Source organism: Vanacampus margaritifer, chromosome 3 (genome assembly GCF_051991255.1).
Source record: "Vanacampus margaritifer isolate UIUO_Vmar chromosome 3, RoL_Vmar_1.0, whole genome shotgun sequence".
Classification (NCBI taxonomy): domain Eukaryota; kingdom Metazoa; phylum Chordata; class Actinopteri; order Syngnathiformes; family Syngnathidae; genus Vanacampus; species Vanacampus margaritifer.
This window is the reverse complement of record NC_135434.1, coordinates 8,595,011-8,611,688: the sequence shown is the minus strand read 5'-3', so window position 1 is coordinate 8,611,688 and position 16,678 is coordinate 8,595,011. Positions and strand designations below refer to the sequence as shown.

The following is a 16,678-nucleotide window of genomic DNA, read 5'->3' as shown; positions in this document are numbered from 1 at the left end:
GAACGAAATGAGATGAAATGACAAATGAGGTTTACTTTATATATTTATTTAACGTCAAAACATATGCTATTAATACGCTACACCAAATAGCTGATTTAAAAAACAAAATAAAAATAAAACCAGGAAAAGGCTTGTAGTCACTGAAGCGCTCCTATACTGGAAGCTATAAACAATATTTACTAACGAAAAAAGAGAAAACTATTTTTACGTTAAGGACAGTTATTTTCTCAGTTTGCGATTGCACGACGTTGTAGTGTATAGCACAACGTGCGGGCATCATTTAAACACCTTGCCCCCACTAGCTTAGCCGCGCTGTATGCACGTAACTTAAGGGAGGTGGGGATCGTACCCCTCCCGTCATATCTGTGGCTCTTCTTCTTCGTCGTCGGATTCCCCTTCTTCCTCGCAGTCGTTGTTTTGGCGGTTTACAAACTGTAGTACTACAACACTGCCATCTATTGGTCTGAAATGATTTCCGTCAGTCCGTTCGATCGGTGATACTGTTGACATCTGTGAGGGCATACTGTAAAATTAAAAAAGGAGTGTCATTTTCATTTAAATTAAAAACAAATATACAAACAATAAAATGCACAAAAAAACAACAACAGCACCCCTCTCATTTCTATTTTGACATAAATTGAAATAAATAGATGGGGGGGGGACAAAAACATGACCCTTGTCATGAATCCAAAACAAACAAATTGGCAAAGACTTAAGAACATTTTTCTTTTAAAAAAAGCCTAAAAAAAAAAGTCGGTTTCACTATTTGAGCATCACTTTAAGCAAAGACAGACAAGAAAGGTGTGTTACAAAAGGTGTCTTACAATTTTTTTTATTTCTTTGTTCTGAATATGCACTTTGCTTAATTTATTGTTAAATGCGTAATTTGTTCAATACAACGTTTTTTTTTTGTTTTTTTTAAACACTTGGACTTGGAATGTGTGCTCGAGCCGCCACCAAGCTAGGCTACCTGCAGATATAAGTTCACAAACCATAACAAAAAAAAACACGGTGGGTCGCCTTTCAGCACCCCAACTTTCTAGAAAAAAAACATACATTGTCTATTATTTAAACAAACCATCAACACCAACAGACTTTTATTATTGTTTAAACCTTCACTTTATTTAGATATTTTGTTTGCAGCATGTTCATATTATATATGGAATATTACATATATTAATTTAGTTTTGAACAATATTGTATAATGTCTGTTCTAAACCATTTTTTTTGGGTGTGCTTTGAATTTGACATCCCTGCACTACTGTCATTCATTTGAAGCGTGATCTGTTAACATTCACTTATTTCTTCTGTGCTTACTTATATGCCTTCAACTTTGTTGAGGTCATCTCTGTGGTGAATCATGATGAACGAAAAAAAAGGATGGGCCCTAAGACTGACCCGTGAGGGACAGACTCTGACTTACCCGAGTTGACAATTGCAAAATCAAGATTGTAACCAGGCTAAAAATCAGCAAAAATAGTGCAGTTGAAGTAATCATTGTAAACACAATTCTTGAGGGGAAACGGGAAACTAATGATCAATCGTAGGAGGATCAAGAAGAGAGAAACTGGTTGACAATGGTGACCTTGTTCACAATTTATTTCTTTTTGGGCCATTGGTGTTTCCGCATGTGTGCAGTCAAGCCGCACACAGATCAACTAAAAGTATGCTCTCCCGTGTGTGATCTCATGTGCATCACCATATTTACCTTTTGAGTGAATCTTTTACCGCACTCAGAGCAACTGAAGGGTTTTTCTCCCGTATGCGTTCTCATGTGTTTCACCATGGTTGCTTTGACGGAGAAAGTTTTACCACAAGTCAAACAACTAAATGGTTTCTCCCCCGTGTGTGTCCTCATGTGTATATCCAGATTGACTTTCCGAGAGAACGCCGTGCTGCAAACCGAGCAACTGAACGGTTTTTCCCCTGTGTGCGTTTTCACGTGTGACACCATGTGATGCCGTTGAGAGAAGGTTTTACCGCAAGTGGAGCAACTGAAGGGTTTCTCTCCCGTGTGCGTTCTCAGGTGTGATAACAGACGATGCCTTTCAGAGAAGGTTTTACCGCACGTTGAGCAAAGAAAGGATTTTTCCCCCGTGTGTGTCCTCGTGTGCTTGACTATGTTTAGCTTAAGAGCGAATCTTTTACCGCACAACGTACAACGAAAAGGTTTTTCTCCAGTGTGCGTCCTCATGTGTGATTGCAAAGTTTTCTTCTGAGAGAACGTTTTACTACAAAATGTGCAACGAAAGGGGGTTTCGCCTGTGTGTTTTTTCATGTGCGATTTCATGTATTCCTTGAGGGAGAACGCCTTATCACAAATTGAGCAACTAAAGGGTTTTTCTCCCGTGTGTGTTCTCATGTGCCTTATCATGGGTCTATTTTGAGCAAATCTTTTACCACAAATCGAGCAGCTGAAATGTCCGTCAGGTGTGTGACATCTCCTGCGTGTTTGAGAATTTTTCTCTGTAAGCGTCGTCTCCTTTTTTGCGCATTTCGACTGCTTGTCGTCTCTCAAAGGTTCTTCCATGTTGTCACTATCTGACAGTGGAGATAAAAGGTTGTCCGGCGGTGGTCCTCTACTTGGACTGCAATGATCACCTTCATCATCATCACTCTTCACAGAGACAACAATCACTGGCAACTTGTTGACATCCATCTCCTGCTCGGCATCCTCCTCTTCCTTTTTAATGCGGAGGGGATGTGGACCCGAATCACTCGTCACAGAGACACCAGCTCGTGCCAACTTGCTAACGTCAGCCTCTTCCTCTTCTTCTTCCTTAATGTGGGCTAGCTGTAAATTGAGAAGATCAAACTGACCACCACTCAGCTGCCGGACATCTGCAGGGCACAAGTAACACATAGTTTAGCTCACATGGGTGAAATATATGTTATGATTTAATACGCTGGCAGAAACAAGGTTGTGTGTTTCCATTAGCCACAAATTAATGGACAGTGAATATGAAGAGAAAAGCAGTGTTTTAATCACAGCGGGACACCGTTTTTTTTTTTTTACTTGAAAAAATATATAGGATGTATGGGAATGACGTCATAGATATTAGATGGAAAATCACAGTTCAGTTGTATTTAACTGTATAATACAATTTCCCCGATATTTAGACGCAGTGTTCATGTTCTGTGCATAATGTTACAGTGTCTTGTATTATTCTCATGAACATTTTACGTAAGTTACTGCACTTTAATTCAACGTTGGTCATTATCATTAAGTGGTACATGGAGAGCTCAGTATTTTGTGTGTGTAAAAGGTGTGAGAACGGCTGGTCTCTATAAATGTCTTTGGAGACAAATCTCTCATTTCCGCGGGATTTTTTTCTAGTTTGTAATAGTGATTCCCAAATATAGCGGATTTGGGACATCACCAAAGCTGAGTTGCATTCTTCAGAATTAAAAAGGTAACGTGCTAGATGACTAATAACCAATGGCGTGTAACGCTTCTTAATAAAGTAAATGTGTTATATACTGCAGGTTATATACCTGTTTGAGCAGCATCCAGTTGACGTCGTTGTCGCTCGTTGTTATCGCTCACTCGACAAATTTGATTCTCGTACGACGCCATCGTCCTTTCATAAAACACGTCGATTTCCTCGGCAAATTATTGTTATTATTTTTAACGTTATTTTGCTCCCTACTTGAGTTTGCAAAACGTACCTCTTCATTTCTTTCTTGTATCGGTGAGTGACACATAGTGTTTAAGTAGCTTTACCGCCACCTACTGCCCTGGAATGCAAATCACAGGCCATAGCTACTGTACAGTACGTCAAGAGTGTAACAACCCTCTCCAAACAACAAACAAAAACCTAGATTATCTTCACAATTCCCATTTCTTCTTCTTCTCCTTCTTCTTCTTATTTTTTTATGTCTTCAGTCTTCAATGCATTCTTAGCATCAAATACCACACTGTCAATAAATAAACTATTATAGTCCACATTCATACATTGCATGAATGTTTAAATTATTACGAACATAAATACAATATATCCATCGGTCAAAAATGTTGCCTTTTTTTATTTTTATTTTTATAGGACGTTTGTTTACAGTTTCCGCCAAACCCCTTCACGCGCATGCACAGACGCGAGACAAATTCAAAACTGTCCAATCACAGAAGAGCAAAGCAAGGCGACCCGGTCATTTCAAAAACGTATTGCACATTGCGTCGTCAGTTGAGTAAAGTTTGAAGTTGGTCTAGAGCGGAGTTAAAACAAAACAAAACAACAGCTTAAAAGAATATGGATGAAGAGGAACCTGCCACCGCCAAGAGCAGAAAAGGTAAGTGTTTGCTTCAACGACGTCGTTATTTAGCCTAGCTGCTAATGCTAATTCACGGAAAACGAAGACAATAATGTACAATCCTTATTAAAAACAAACCCCCAAAATTATATATGCCTCCACTGACTTTATTCATTTCCAATATTAAATTGGTGCCCTCAAATATACTACAATTTGGACACCTCTGTGGCAAAAATGCGCCCAAACAAACAGCAATATTTGATTATTTTGCCGTGACCGGCAACTCGCGTGTATCTTACTGTCTAGTAATAACCCTGCTCTGAGGGTTAGGGTTATTTTGGTGGCGAAACAAAATGCAAACTACACCAAGTGACTCACGAAAATACACGCGGCTCACGGTAAATTAACCGATTCACGTCAGGCGAAGAATAAATCGCTCTTGACTAATCAACGGTAAAATTTACGGTAAACTAACGCTAGCAGGAGAGTTGCCGGTTAAGGCATAATCACCACTGCCTTTTTAAAATTTAAAACTTGTTTTTTATTATTTATCAGCCAAGGCGGATGGATGGATGGATTTATAGGTACGTGAGGGACATTAGATTAATTCGTCACAGCACTAAATTCATAAATATCCACTTGTATTTATAATAAAAACACAATTAACCATACTAATATAACCGACAAAGTAAAACGCATTTGTGCATGGTATTTCACATTAAACATCATATTTAAACAAAGAGTACAACTTGAAAGGCACAAATAGTGTATATCGTTATGTTAATATTCATATTGATTTTATATGTAATATGACAGACAACAGTAAAGTTGATGTGACTTGCTACCTACCACAGACTCTCCAACAGACTTAAAAAGATATGACATGAGTAAAATCCACAGAATTTAATAAATTCCATGGAGGAAATGTACAGTGTCATGTGCCACCGCTAAAATGATCCTCGAAGAAGAAAAAAAGCGAGAGAGTGAGAAATATACAAAACTGCATGAGGGTTACCAGGTTGACATTTTTAATCTCCCTGTTAAAATGTGTGACGACAAATTAGGTGACAGTAGATGAATTAGTATGTCACTGACTTTTGTTTTTTTTTGTCACAGAACTGCGCAAGAAGAAATTGATGGAATACTTGACGAATAAAGGGAAACACAACTCCCAGTAAGATGTCAGGTTTTTATGTGTGGGGTTGGTTGGCTCAATAGGATCTGTTTTCATTTGTGAAAAACATATTACACAGTGTATGTTTCTTTGGCAGAGGTCCACGTTCTCTGACTGATCTTGTCTCCACAGGCAAAATGAGTGTCCAGGGAAGAAGCCTGAGACTGTGCGACAGTCTGCATTACAGGTCTGTGTCTACTCAATATGGCGTTTCCCATTAGGTGTTAGCATTAAGCTAGCGGCAAAGTAATGTGGTTGTAAATACACGATGTGTATCGGTAATTATCTTTGTTTTATGCTTTGTTTGATAGTAAACCTTAACTGGGAATGGCATTAAACAGCTCAAAGCCTCTTTTTTGGAAGATTTCTCCAATATGTCCACCATGTTTCTTGATTATGCTATTCTGAAGTGCATTTTTTAAAGTTTAATTTGCATGCCATAAAACTGAGTTTTTTCCCCTTAATCTTAAATGGTACTACACACTTTTGTTTTAGTGTTTTATAAAGTCTAACCCCCCCCCCCCATTTTTTTTTTAAAAATTTTATCCTGTTTAGTATTTTAACACAGAACAGGTCTTCTATTAAATAACGAGAAATAAAAACTATAGATCCAATATAATAATTAACATTAATTTAAAAAATAAATGAAGTGTAATATCCAATAATTATATTGGACTATTTGTGTTAATTACCTAAGGTGTATTCATTTTTTTTTGTGTTGAATTATTAGTTGATTGTTGTTGTTTTTTGTGTTAACTCTGTAAATCCAGACAGAGGCATTTAATCAAATGAATGCTGTTTATCTTGCAGATCCCCAGGGGCAAAGAAAATAAATCTCTTGTCACAAATTTCCGCCATGAAGCCAAAAAAGTCCAACCATTGGCTCCTCTTGACAACCAAAAGCTGCACAGAAAGACGTTTGTCGTTGGGAACAAAGACAGCATACGCATTGAACGCACTCAGAAAGTACAGTCGACGCTCTGTAAAAAGCCAACACTCACTGGAACACACACCGTTTCCACTCTGAAGGCGCCAAGTCTTCCCCAAAAAACAGCAAAGGTCAAAGCACAGCCCACGGGAAAGGCATCTTCCAACTTTTCAGTGGCGAAAAAGTCAAATGGTACTTTTAGGCCGCCGTCAAACCCTACCACTTCTTACTTGGCAAAGACTTATACAGCCCGGCTGAGTCTCGGGCCCATGGTCAAGACCAGGACAGGGCTCATCCCTGCCATGATCCAACCGAGGGTCACTAGGCCTCCCCCGGCCACCGGAGTCGTTCCTTCAAGATTCGCCATCCCGTCCTCCAAGGCGCTGGTGAAGAAAATCCCACTTCACCAGGGACCGACTCTCGCTCGAGAGCTGAAAGCCATCCCTGGTAAACAGCCGCCTTGCAAAAGCCGACCCAAATCAACGGTGACGGCGGCGTCAAGCGCAATGCCTTCCGCTAGGCTACCTGATCAAGCGGGAAAGCACAGGTCTCAACCTAAGGCCTGCTTGACGATAAAGAAATCTGGAGTACGCGGGCGCATAACTCAAACAGTGGCCGCAAGCAGAAAACCCACGGCGGCCAAACCTAAGATGGCCGACACCGCTCCGAAAGGAACGAGCGCCCAGGTGGCGAAGCAGAAAGCGCCGCAGACCACCGCCACCGTTGTCAGCCAGCCCAGGTTGGAGACCAAAGCGACAAAGTCTCAAACTGTCGGGAAGAAGATGGCTACTGAGCAAGCAGAGAGAATGTAAGTACAGTTGAAGTTTAACGGCAAATAGGAATGGGCCGATCTTAGGGTTTGACGGTTTGATAATCGTGAGCAAAAAATATCTCGATATTAAAATTACACTCAACTCACACACAATTTATGAGTGTGCTGCATGTTTTAGTTTGGTCATGTGACATTCACAAGCTGAGCCGTTACTTGAGTCTTGAGCAACTGTGATGTCATCTTCACATTTTTCGGTCAACAGCAAGGGACAAAATGGCCGCCGCCCCATAAAAGGATGAAAATGGGTGGATTTTTCTACTTAATTCGTATTCCACAAACGCAATATTGATCATCAACATTGGTGTTAGAGAGCATGATGTCAATTATTTTTTAGTTTAGTCATGTGACGTTCACAAGCTGAGCTGTTACTTGAGTCTTGAGCAACTGTGATGTCATCTTCACATTTTTCGGTCAACAAAGGGACAAAATGGCCGCCGCCCCATAGAAGGATGAAAATGGGGTGGATTTTTCTACTTAATTCATATTCCACAAACGCAATATTGATCATCAACATTGGTTTTAGAGAGTATGATGTCAATTATTTTTTAGTTTGGTCATGTGACGTTCACAAGCTGAGCCGTTACTTGAGTCTTGAGCAACTGTGATGTCATCTTCACATTTTTCGGTCAACAAAGGGACAAAATGGCCGCCGCCCCATAGAAGGATGAAAATGGGGTGGATTTTTCTACTTAATTCATATTCCACAAACGCAATATTGATCATCAACATTGGTTTTAGAGAGTATGATGTCAATTATTTTTTAGTTTGGTCATGTGACGTTCACAAGCTGAGCCGTTACTTGAGTCTTGAGCAACTGTGATGTCATATTCACATTTTTCAGTCAACAGCAAGGGACAAAATGGCCGCCACCCCATAGAAGGATGAAAATGGGGTGGATTTTTCTACTTAATTCATATTCCACAAACGCAATATTGATCATCAACATTGGTGTTAGAGAGCAGGATGTCAATCACACTTGGCAAAGTTTGACTGGAAGCTGTTACTGATGACCTGCATTGTGTTTAGGAAGAAATTGCAGGAATGGCGGGAAGCTAAGGGAATTTCCTACAAGCGCCCTCCCATGCAGTTGAAGCCTGCAGTTAGACGTGCCGTCATGCCACAGCCCGTCTGTAACACGCTGAAGGCGCAAGAGGACGCTCATTTGTTTATCCGCGACGTGGACAGGTCGCTCTCGGACTGCATTAAGCTGCTCACTGAGGTACGTGTGCTCATTGGATGTATTTGCTTTCTTTGTTGGGTTTATCCGTTGGCCAAATCAATCATCCACAATCGTCACTCATGAGATGACCCACAAAAGAGTCTCAAGAGCCCTTCGGCACCAAATGTCAGACATTTTGATTTGCAAAGCAGCCATTTTAAAGGCATTTCGGTTACAGATCTTTGATCTAATGTCAATGCCATGCGATCTGTCTCGCACAACTAGGGTTGTCCCGCATCGCAGGTGAAGGGGGTCCTCTCCCGGTTGCCACCAGTGTCCCAGAAGTTTGCCAAATTCTGGATATGTAAGGCCCACCTAATGGAGCGAGAGGGCAACTTGGATGTCCTGCCCATGTTTGAGGAGGCTGTTCGCATCGTGTTGGAGGTGAGAATGACCTCTCAGTCCATCTGAGTCTGTTTGTATGTATTTCTCTAAAAATGGTCTCCGGTTATCTACTGTAGCCAGTGGACGAGCTGCGCGCGGTGGTGTTTGACATCCTGAAGAAGAAGGAGGAGACTCAAGGTAACGTTTGAGATGCACTTTTACAATGACTTCAAAACTTGCTGGCGTCTACTGGAGCACAATGAACAATTTCTTTGGAATAGAGTATTGCGGCATTCATCACAACAACAATCAGAGTTGGTTGGTGCTGCTGTTTTGGTTAGCAATAGTACAATTGGGGTCGAGCGCTTTGGCTGCCAACATTTAAACAGAGATGCGATGAGCAGGACTGCTCGGTTATGGAATAAATAATAATCACGATTATTTTGGCAATAACTGAAATCTTGATTATTCAAACGATGATTTATCTTTTGGTACAAAACAAGAAAATGTTTAAGCATTTAAAAATATTAAGACCAATTTAAATAAATAGAAACACTATAATTATGTAAGTTCCTTTTGGACAAATTATGATAAGATATATTTATATTTATTTAATTATGTTGCCAAAAACTTGAACTTGAAGTTGGAGTGCAGCATGTGCACTGTGCAGTAGGACGATCATTTATTTTTGGGTACAAAACAAGAAAATGTTTATACGTAAAAAACAAATAAAATTATTTGAAACACTATAATTACACAAGTTCTTTTTGGATGAAACAAAATGTATTAAATTAGTTATATTAGTATTAATTTAAAAATATATATGTTTATGCTGATTTTGTCATTGTGGAGTGTAATAATTTAAATTAATTTCAATTAATTGCACAGCCCTAGCGGTGAGGAATGACAATGGCGCTCACAGTAGCTTTTTACACCGCTGTGCCTTTGTCTCCACTTTGCTGAACTCCACTTCCCGGCAGCTTGTGAGGGAGACGGGACAGAAGCGGACCGCACTCCAAGCAAAGGCGAACAAACAGAGAATTGCAAGGACGAAGACCCAACGGTGACACCCCCCATCCGGGTTCTCATCTCTGGGGAGACGGGACCCTCGTCCACTGTCAAGTACAAGATCACAGCCACTCCCGGGTGGGTACAGCGACTGTATCTCCAGTGGTCTCGGGGGGGGGGTGCAAACAAACCTTAGTTGTATTGAAGTCATTTGCTCCCAAAAACGTTCTATTTTAAATATTGCCATGGTCCCAAAAACGTATTTATACGTAAAAAAAAAATAAAATAAAAAAAATAAATAATAATAATAATAATAATAAAAAAATAAAAATAAAATAATAATAATAATAATAAAAATAATAATAATAATAATAAAATAATAATAAAAAATAAATAAATATTGTTTTATGCTAGAGCATATAGAAGGCTTTGATGGAGCCTCTGAACTGGAGAGAATGCTTGAAACAATGGTAGTTATTACAAAAACGGCCAGCAGGTGGCCGCAGAGTATAATAAATCAACCAGGGCCATGTTGCAAAAAGGCTCTTTTCACCAGTGTTTTAAACAGATTTGTGACTAATGATGAAACTTAGCTATATTCTGATGCTAATTGCTGCGAAACGGAAACAGATAGAAATATACCCTTTTTCCTGATGAAAGAAGCGACTCTAATCTTTCTTTTGGTAGGTTCCATGTTTTTATAGCAATAGAACAAAATATTCTGCAAAATCCAGTAAAATAGCATTTTGTAAAAGTTGTAAAAGACCGGAATGAAAGGTGCACAGTACAATTTTTCACAGAAATCTGTCTGGAACCAAGATAAACAGCTGCACAGTTATTGCATGTACACCGGAAAACCGGGACCCAAAAAAATACATACAATCTTACATTTTTGTACAATGAACACATACATCAGTGCAAAATATATTAAAATAAAGAAATCCTTTTTTACATATAGTTTACACATATCTACATATTTCTATACTGTATGTATGACAACAAAAAGTTGCTAAAATGTTTCAGACACCGCAACTAAAATGAGCACAACAGCCCTTTGAACGTTCCCATCATTCCCAATTTTTTCCTCGCCCCCTTTTTCCTGCAGCGCCCCGTCCAGCCAGCAGCGTGAGCCGATACGCATGGACGGCCATGAAGTGCGCTTCTTCACACCCGTGCGCCGCTCGGTGCGCATCGAGAGCACGTCGCGGCCCTACCCGAACTCTCTGCGGGAGCACGACCAATGCGTGGCGTCCTTCGCCGAGTTACTGGCCACCGAGGAGGAGGAGGAGGAGGAGGAGGCGGCCGAGGCGAGAGGCGACACCATGTACATCTACAGGGAGAACGAGGCGCTCAATGACAAAATGGTTCTCCGGCTGGTGAGCGAGCAGGTCATACAGTCCTGATTGGCGGTAGCCTTGTTTTGATAAGTTCGCCCACTTTTCGTCCTTCCAGATTTCTCATCCATTCCAAATTGCAAAGAATTCAGGGCATATTTGCTTATATTTTTCACAATTGAAAAATGCCACTTTCCACATAAAAAAAAGAGTCATTCAAGTGAGATGTTCAACAGAAACATTCCTTAGTTTTAACTTCAATCTGTTTATACGCCAGCTCATTTGGAACATTTTGGGACACTGTTATAGTTACACATTCCGGAAATGTCTACATTTAGCATTTTTTGACATTTTCCATGCCAACGTTTCAATGCAGACATTTTATGTTAACCTGCTAGTTCCATATTTCTCGAATGATTCGAAGCATTTTAGCTTCTTACTTTCATTTCAAACTCTTCAGCTCAATCAGGACAGCTAACGAACGACGTGGCTTCAAAAGTTGCCAAAGGTTTTTGTTTTTTTCTGCTGTTCTGTAAAACACTGTCCTTTTCACTATCCATTATATAAATCTATTATATATGAAGCACTTTGACTTATGACGTATACTATTATGGTGAGATTTGTGCCTGGAAAGTTTTATATATACTGTATATATATTTTATATATTTTTTTATATATAAAAAAGAAAGTTAAAAAGCTTAATTTTACAAGACAGCACCTTTTATAGATTTTTTTTTTGTTTTGTTTCAAATGTTTATTGAATTAATTGAAAATCTATTCAATTTCCACATGTAAAGAAGACACGGTTGTACGACAACAGCTGGCCGGTCTTGCGGGTCACACGCAGCGCTCGTTGGCAGCAGCCGGCTCTGACCAGAGGGGCGTGGCATCCACACGGGGAGAGGCGGGGTTTTACTGAACCGGGCGATTTATTTCCGCATTATAAACATTTCTCGTCATATTCCATCTTTTTTCTTGTAGTATTCAGATCTTTTCTCCTTGTAAATTGTTTTTTTCCGGGAAAAAATGTTTTTTTGGGAATTTGTTTTTCCTTAAATTGCTGAACCGTGTTTATATTGAGTATGTGCTGAGAGAATGGCAGGGGGACGAAAACAACGATGATTTCCCAGAAAATATGCCCAACTGCTGTCGTTTTGTCAAGATTGTTACACCCTGGAGTCTGACCTGCGTCTGTGTGGCCAGGAGGAGGTGCTGACTCTCAACACTAACGCCAACGACTTTCTGTGCCTCACGGACGAGCCTCCAAGATAAGAGAGAGGCTTAAGCCCAGAAAATTGGCCTTTGACTTCAAGTCATGATGCAAACGTCCAATTTGGTATGGATCATGCAAATATATTTATCCTAAGACACAAGCGAGATCACACTTATCCCATGTCTTTCCATCTGTTATCACTATAATGACAAATTTGGTGTCAAAGTGTACAGGAAATGCTACATTTACTCCGTTACATTTACTTACTGGTAAGTGAATTTATTATTATTATTATTTTATAAATTGTATTTTCAGAAGAGTTTTTATGCAAAAAAAAAAACAACAACTTGCAGACAAATAAATACTCAACCTGCCAGACCAAAACTCGGGTATCAAAATTAATTCCCAGTTGTCCAGTGGAAAATACGACATGAGGGGGCGTTCACGTGCAATTTTCTACTCGACATGTGGTATTTACCATAATTCCGATACCACATGAAGGCAGCATAAGTTTGGGCTCTTGGCTATTACTGCTCGCCGCTCGTGAGTTGTTCTGTTTTTCCGCGTAGGCTACGGCCAACATTAGTCGTTTGTTCAAGCTACTGAAAGATATAATAACATTTTTAATACCTAAATTTATATACCAACTATTGTTACACATATGAACATTTTAATTTTCCATATTAACCTTTGAATTAGAAATCTTGTGTCTCAGCAGGGCACATGATGTTGACCTCGTATGCTCTAACCTTAAGCTTGAACGACGTTGTTTTGTCTAAAAAGTTCCTTCTCCGCACTTCTTTGCCAAAACACATTTGGCTCTCACAGTCTGCCTAGACACTGATTGGGCCAGAAATTCGTTGTTTTAAATACACGCACATCTCACCAATGAAAACAGAATTCGTTTTGAAATAATACACATACACATACATTATTGTCTCTATCAGTTATGTCCAGTTCGGGTTGTTTTGCGAGATATTGTTTTGGGGAAGTCAGACCCTTCAACTATGTCCCAGTTTATGCACCAAATTTGCCCCTGAACGTTTGTTTACATTAGACTTCGTCTTGCCACCTCCTTTGGAAAAGTACTGGCTGAAATGATCAGAGGGGCGGATTTTAAGAAACTATATATAGCGTCTGCAACCCGGAAGAGGGAACACATTCTGACGCTCAGAAATTCCACGTTCTTAAGTGATGTACCTGAGTGTTGAATGTTCCAAGAGATCTCTTGTTTGATTAAAAATCATTTTTGCAAAGAATGTATTTTTCTTACAACAACTCACCCTCATATTTGAACACGCAAGGAGGACAAAATACCTCCTAATCTTTCAATTGGCGACCACCGACGTTTCGACAGTTTCCAGCGGGGCGTTCAGGGACGGGCAGAATTCTACGGCCACATAATAATTAAGGTAAGTGGACAAATGAATCCACGTTTTAGGAATTCTGTCTGTTTCAGGGCGCGGCGGCTGGTAAATTCGTCGTGTAAAATTATTTTGAGGCTGGAGTCTGTGTAAGAAAAATAGTGATGAATTTTGAAATCGTTTGCTTGGACGTGAAAGTCCCAGATTTCGGATTTTACCACGGTGTTTGAACTATACACGTGGTGACGTGGTAGTGTATGCGGAAATGCGCAGATGATATGCGATCTTTTTGGAGTTATAAAGATTAATAACGATCGCTTGTAAGTCAGTCTGGGAAACATTTTGTCTTTACAATTTGGTTTTTACAGACGATAGATACGTAGATAATTGATTTGAAGTCTGTGTATATGAGGTTAAGAATAACGATCGCTTGTAAGTCAGTCTGGGAAACATTTTGTCTTTACAATTTGGTTTTTACAGACGATAGATACGTAGATAATTGATTTGAAGTCTGTGTATATGAGGTTAAGATTAAGATTAAGTTGTTGAAGTTGAGAGTAAATCAGCTGGGGAAACATTATTGTTGTAACCAAGCGGTAGATGTATGGGCATTGGTTTTACGTCCATACATATTTAAGTTGAGAGAAGTCGGCTCAAAAAGCATCTTTGTCTTGATCCCTGCCTGATGCGCGGGAGAGACAAACACTTTGTTTTTATGAGTAATAGATTCTTGGGTAATTAGATAACGAAGATCCTTGAATAAGTGTTGCCGATTAAAGCTGCGGGAGGATCGACTGCTTCATTTTCTAGGGACAAAAGACTCAACTTATGGAAGTCAGATTGACATAAAACGGACTTAATACGCCGTTTTAAGATTAATCGATAGGTCTATGAATAATTGGATATTGACATTTTTAGACAAGATATAAGAGATAAGATGTATTGACTCAACTCGTGTAAGTCGGGCTGACTAAAGCATATTTGATACGACGCTTTAGATCAAGCCAATAGGTCTATTGAATATTCGTGATTAAAATTCAAAGACAAAGAAACTGTTGAAGCTGGGGTAGCGCAGTTGACATCCGGATATTTATGTGTTGATATGTCGTACAAAACGACATGTCTTGTCTGTCCGTTGTGTGTATGCCGTCTGATCGGTGAAGAAACTCTAACGTTACGGTAAAATCTTAAAGGGACCGCGACGAGAACAGTTGATTAATTCTGTTATAAGTGAGACGTCACTTCATTTAAATATTAATACAACTGAACTATGATAATTTACAATATAATATAATATAATACAAATCAATAAGCTATAAAATACCTGAGTTAATAATTAAGACGAAACATGGACACTCTATTTGAACTCAAAACACAGTGGTTTGACCCGAATGGGATTCCGTTGAGTTTAGATGGGATGACGCTGGATAAACAAATTGGGAACGCATGCGCTGTGGCTATAGGGATTTTACCTACAAAGGCTAAACGAGAAACAAAAAAAGAACTTTGCGACTGGATGCAAGACGGCTGTAGAAAAGGTTATTTTCCATCATTACAATCTGCAGTGTGTCTAATCTCTTTGATGAAGAACGTTGAACTTGCATGTGTGAAAAAACGTCACGAACTAGATGAGCTGGTGCAACACACATCTGTAATTTCTTCGAGTGGAAGAAAAGCCAGAAATGATCGAAAGCTTGTTGACAAAATAATGAATAATGCTAGAATACTAGCTTTAGGTATTTTTGTGAAGTTATAACCATTTATATAACTAAATAATGATATAAGACTAAATGATTTGACCTGATATGACTTCCGCTAGTCGGAATTAAAGCTTCCGGATTAATCATACCGTTTAAATAATGACTTAAAATGTAATTAATATTGAACGACGGGACTTGATTATATTGTGAAAAAGGTTAGTTTATTCTAATAAGATATGGCATTTGTTCGATGGTTTTAATGACGGCAATTTAACTTTGAATGTGCGTACACGGCGACCGCCCGTTAATAATGTTATGAGTGTATGTAATTTTATATAGAGGAGAGTCCCGGACGTATCTTTAAGAAAAGTGTATTGAAAAAATGATGAATACTGAAATGTTGCTTTGCAAATAAAATAACTGTATAATACAAATTTATGTAATAAAACAAATTAAGCCGTTTAATAAGCGCTAAACGGGATAAATTAATTAGACGGTAAAATTACTAATAAAACTTCTAACGCTAAAACCCGCAATTGTCTGCGTTAAATAATTGAACGACATTATATAAATTGTTGCCGTAACTGATTTTATAAGCCCCTTACATAAATTTCTTAAGCACTAATGTTGAATACTTAAACTGGCTTCAAGAGTGCAAATACGTCATATTTAAAAATTATGTTTGCTATAAAACGAACGAATATTAATACACAAATAACATAGAGAGGTATAGTTTTAAGATATTATAAAATTTAGATGCATGTCTTATGCTTGTAGAGCATGGGTGGCTTTGACTGATTGTAGTTGCTATGACTCATTCCCTTTCTCGGGTTAAAAAATGCCAACAGCCATCAATCTTTGTAATGAGGTCAAATAAAATGTTTTTATAAAAGGTAATGTTAATTGTGTGATTGTTTTAGATTAAATAGTTTAGTCTCTACTCTTATTTTAATAATAATAATAATAATAACTAAAAACAAATAACTTGGATGGCAATTAATGTGGAATAATTCTTATATAGATGATTGTTTTTTCCCTTATGATTTTGTTTGTGCGCGAGAACATTGTTTAATAAATTTTAAATATCTTTTCAGAATCAGGAGACACACCCATTAAGGACAATTGGGGTCGCACCAAAGTGCCATGTTCCGGTCCTGGGGATGAAGTAATGTGTTAATTATAATTTAAAAGGAGTTTTTTATTTTTTTCTCCGACGTTTATAAATAGAAAGTAATTTTAATCTCTCCTGAATATATTTAACCTTTGAATTCGACATTTGAAGTCTCATTACAAACAGACTGGGGAAGCTATCTGGAAGAAACACATTTTTGACA

At 38.7% G+C, this 16,678-nt stretch overlaps 2 protein-coding genes across 3 annotated transcripts; one reads left to right on the top strand and one right to left on the bottom strand.

Annotated features, from left to right (window-relative positions):
- Positions 1-95: 95 nt before the first annotated feature.
- LOC144048805 (uncharacterized) lies at positions 96-3,716 on the bottom strand. 2 transcript variants are annotated; one of them, XM_077561180.1, is made up of 4 exons: positions 3,670-3,716; positions 3,496-3,581; positions 2,401-2,841; positions 96-523 (listed from the first exon to the last, which is right to left on the bottom strand). In XM_077561180.1, exons 1-4 carry the CDS (start codon positions 3,675-3,677, stop codon positions 456-458), a joined length of 603 nt encoding a protein of 200 aa, XP_077417306.1. In that variant the 5' UTR covers positions 3,678-3,716; the 3' UTR covers positions 96-455. The 2 variants fall into 2 exon arrangements, with proteins under 2 accessions (XP_077417306.1, XP_077417305.1); XM_077561179.1 differs by lacking the exon at positions 96-523 and having other exon boundaries at positions 1,120-2,841; positions 3,670-3,712.
- A 395-nt stretch (positions 3,717-4,111) lies between these two features.
- On the top strand, positions 4,112-13,539 carry ckap2l (cytoskeleton associated protein 2-like). The gene is made up of 9 exons (XM_077561153.1): positions 4,112-4,287; positions 5,365-5,422; positions 5,555-5,609; positions 6,233-7,158; positions 8,209-8,401; positions 8,627-8,785; positions 8,863-8,923; positions 9,706-9,871; positions 10,839-13,539. The coding sequence occupies exons 1-9, from the start codon at positions 4,248-4,250 to the stop codon at positions 11,134-11,136; spliced, it is 1,956 nt and encodes a 651-aa protein (XP_077417279.1). The 5' UTR covers positions 4,112-4,247; the 3' UTR covers positions 11,137-13,539.
- The last annotated feature ends 3,139 nt before the right edge of the window (positions 13,540-16,678 follow it).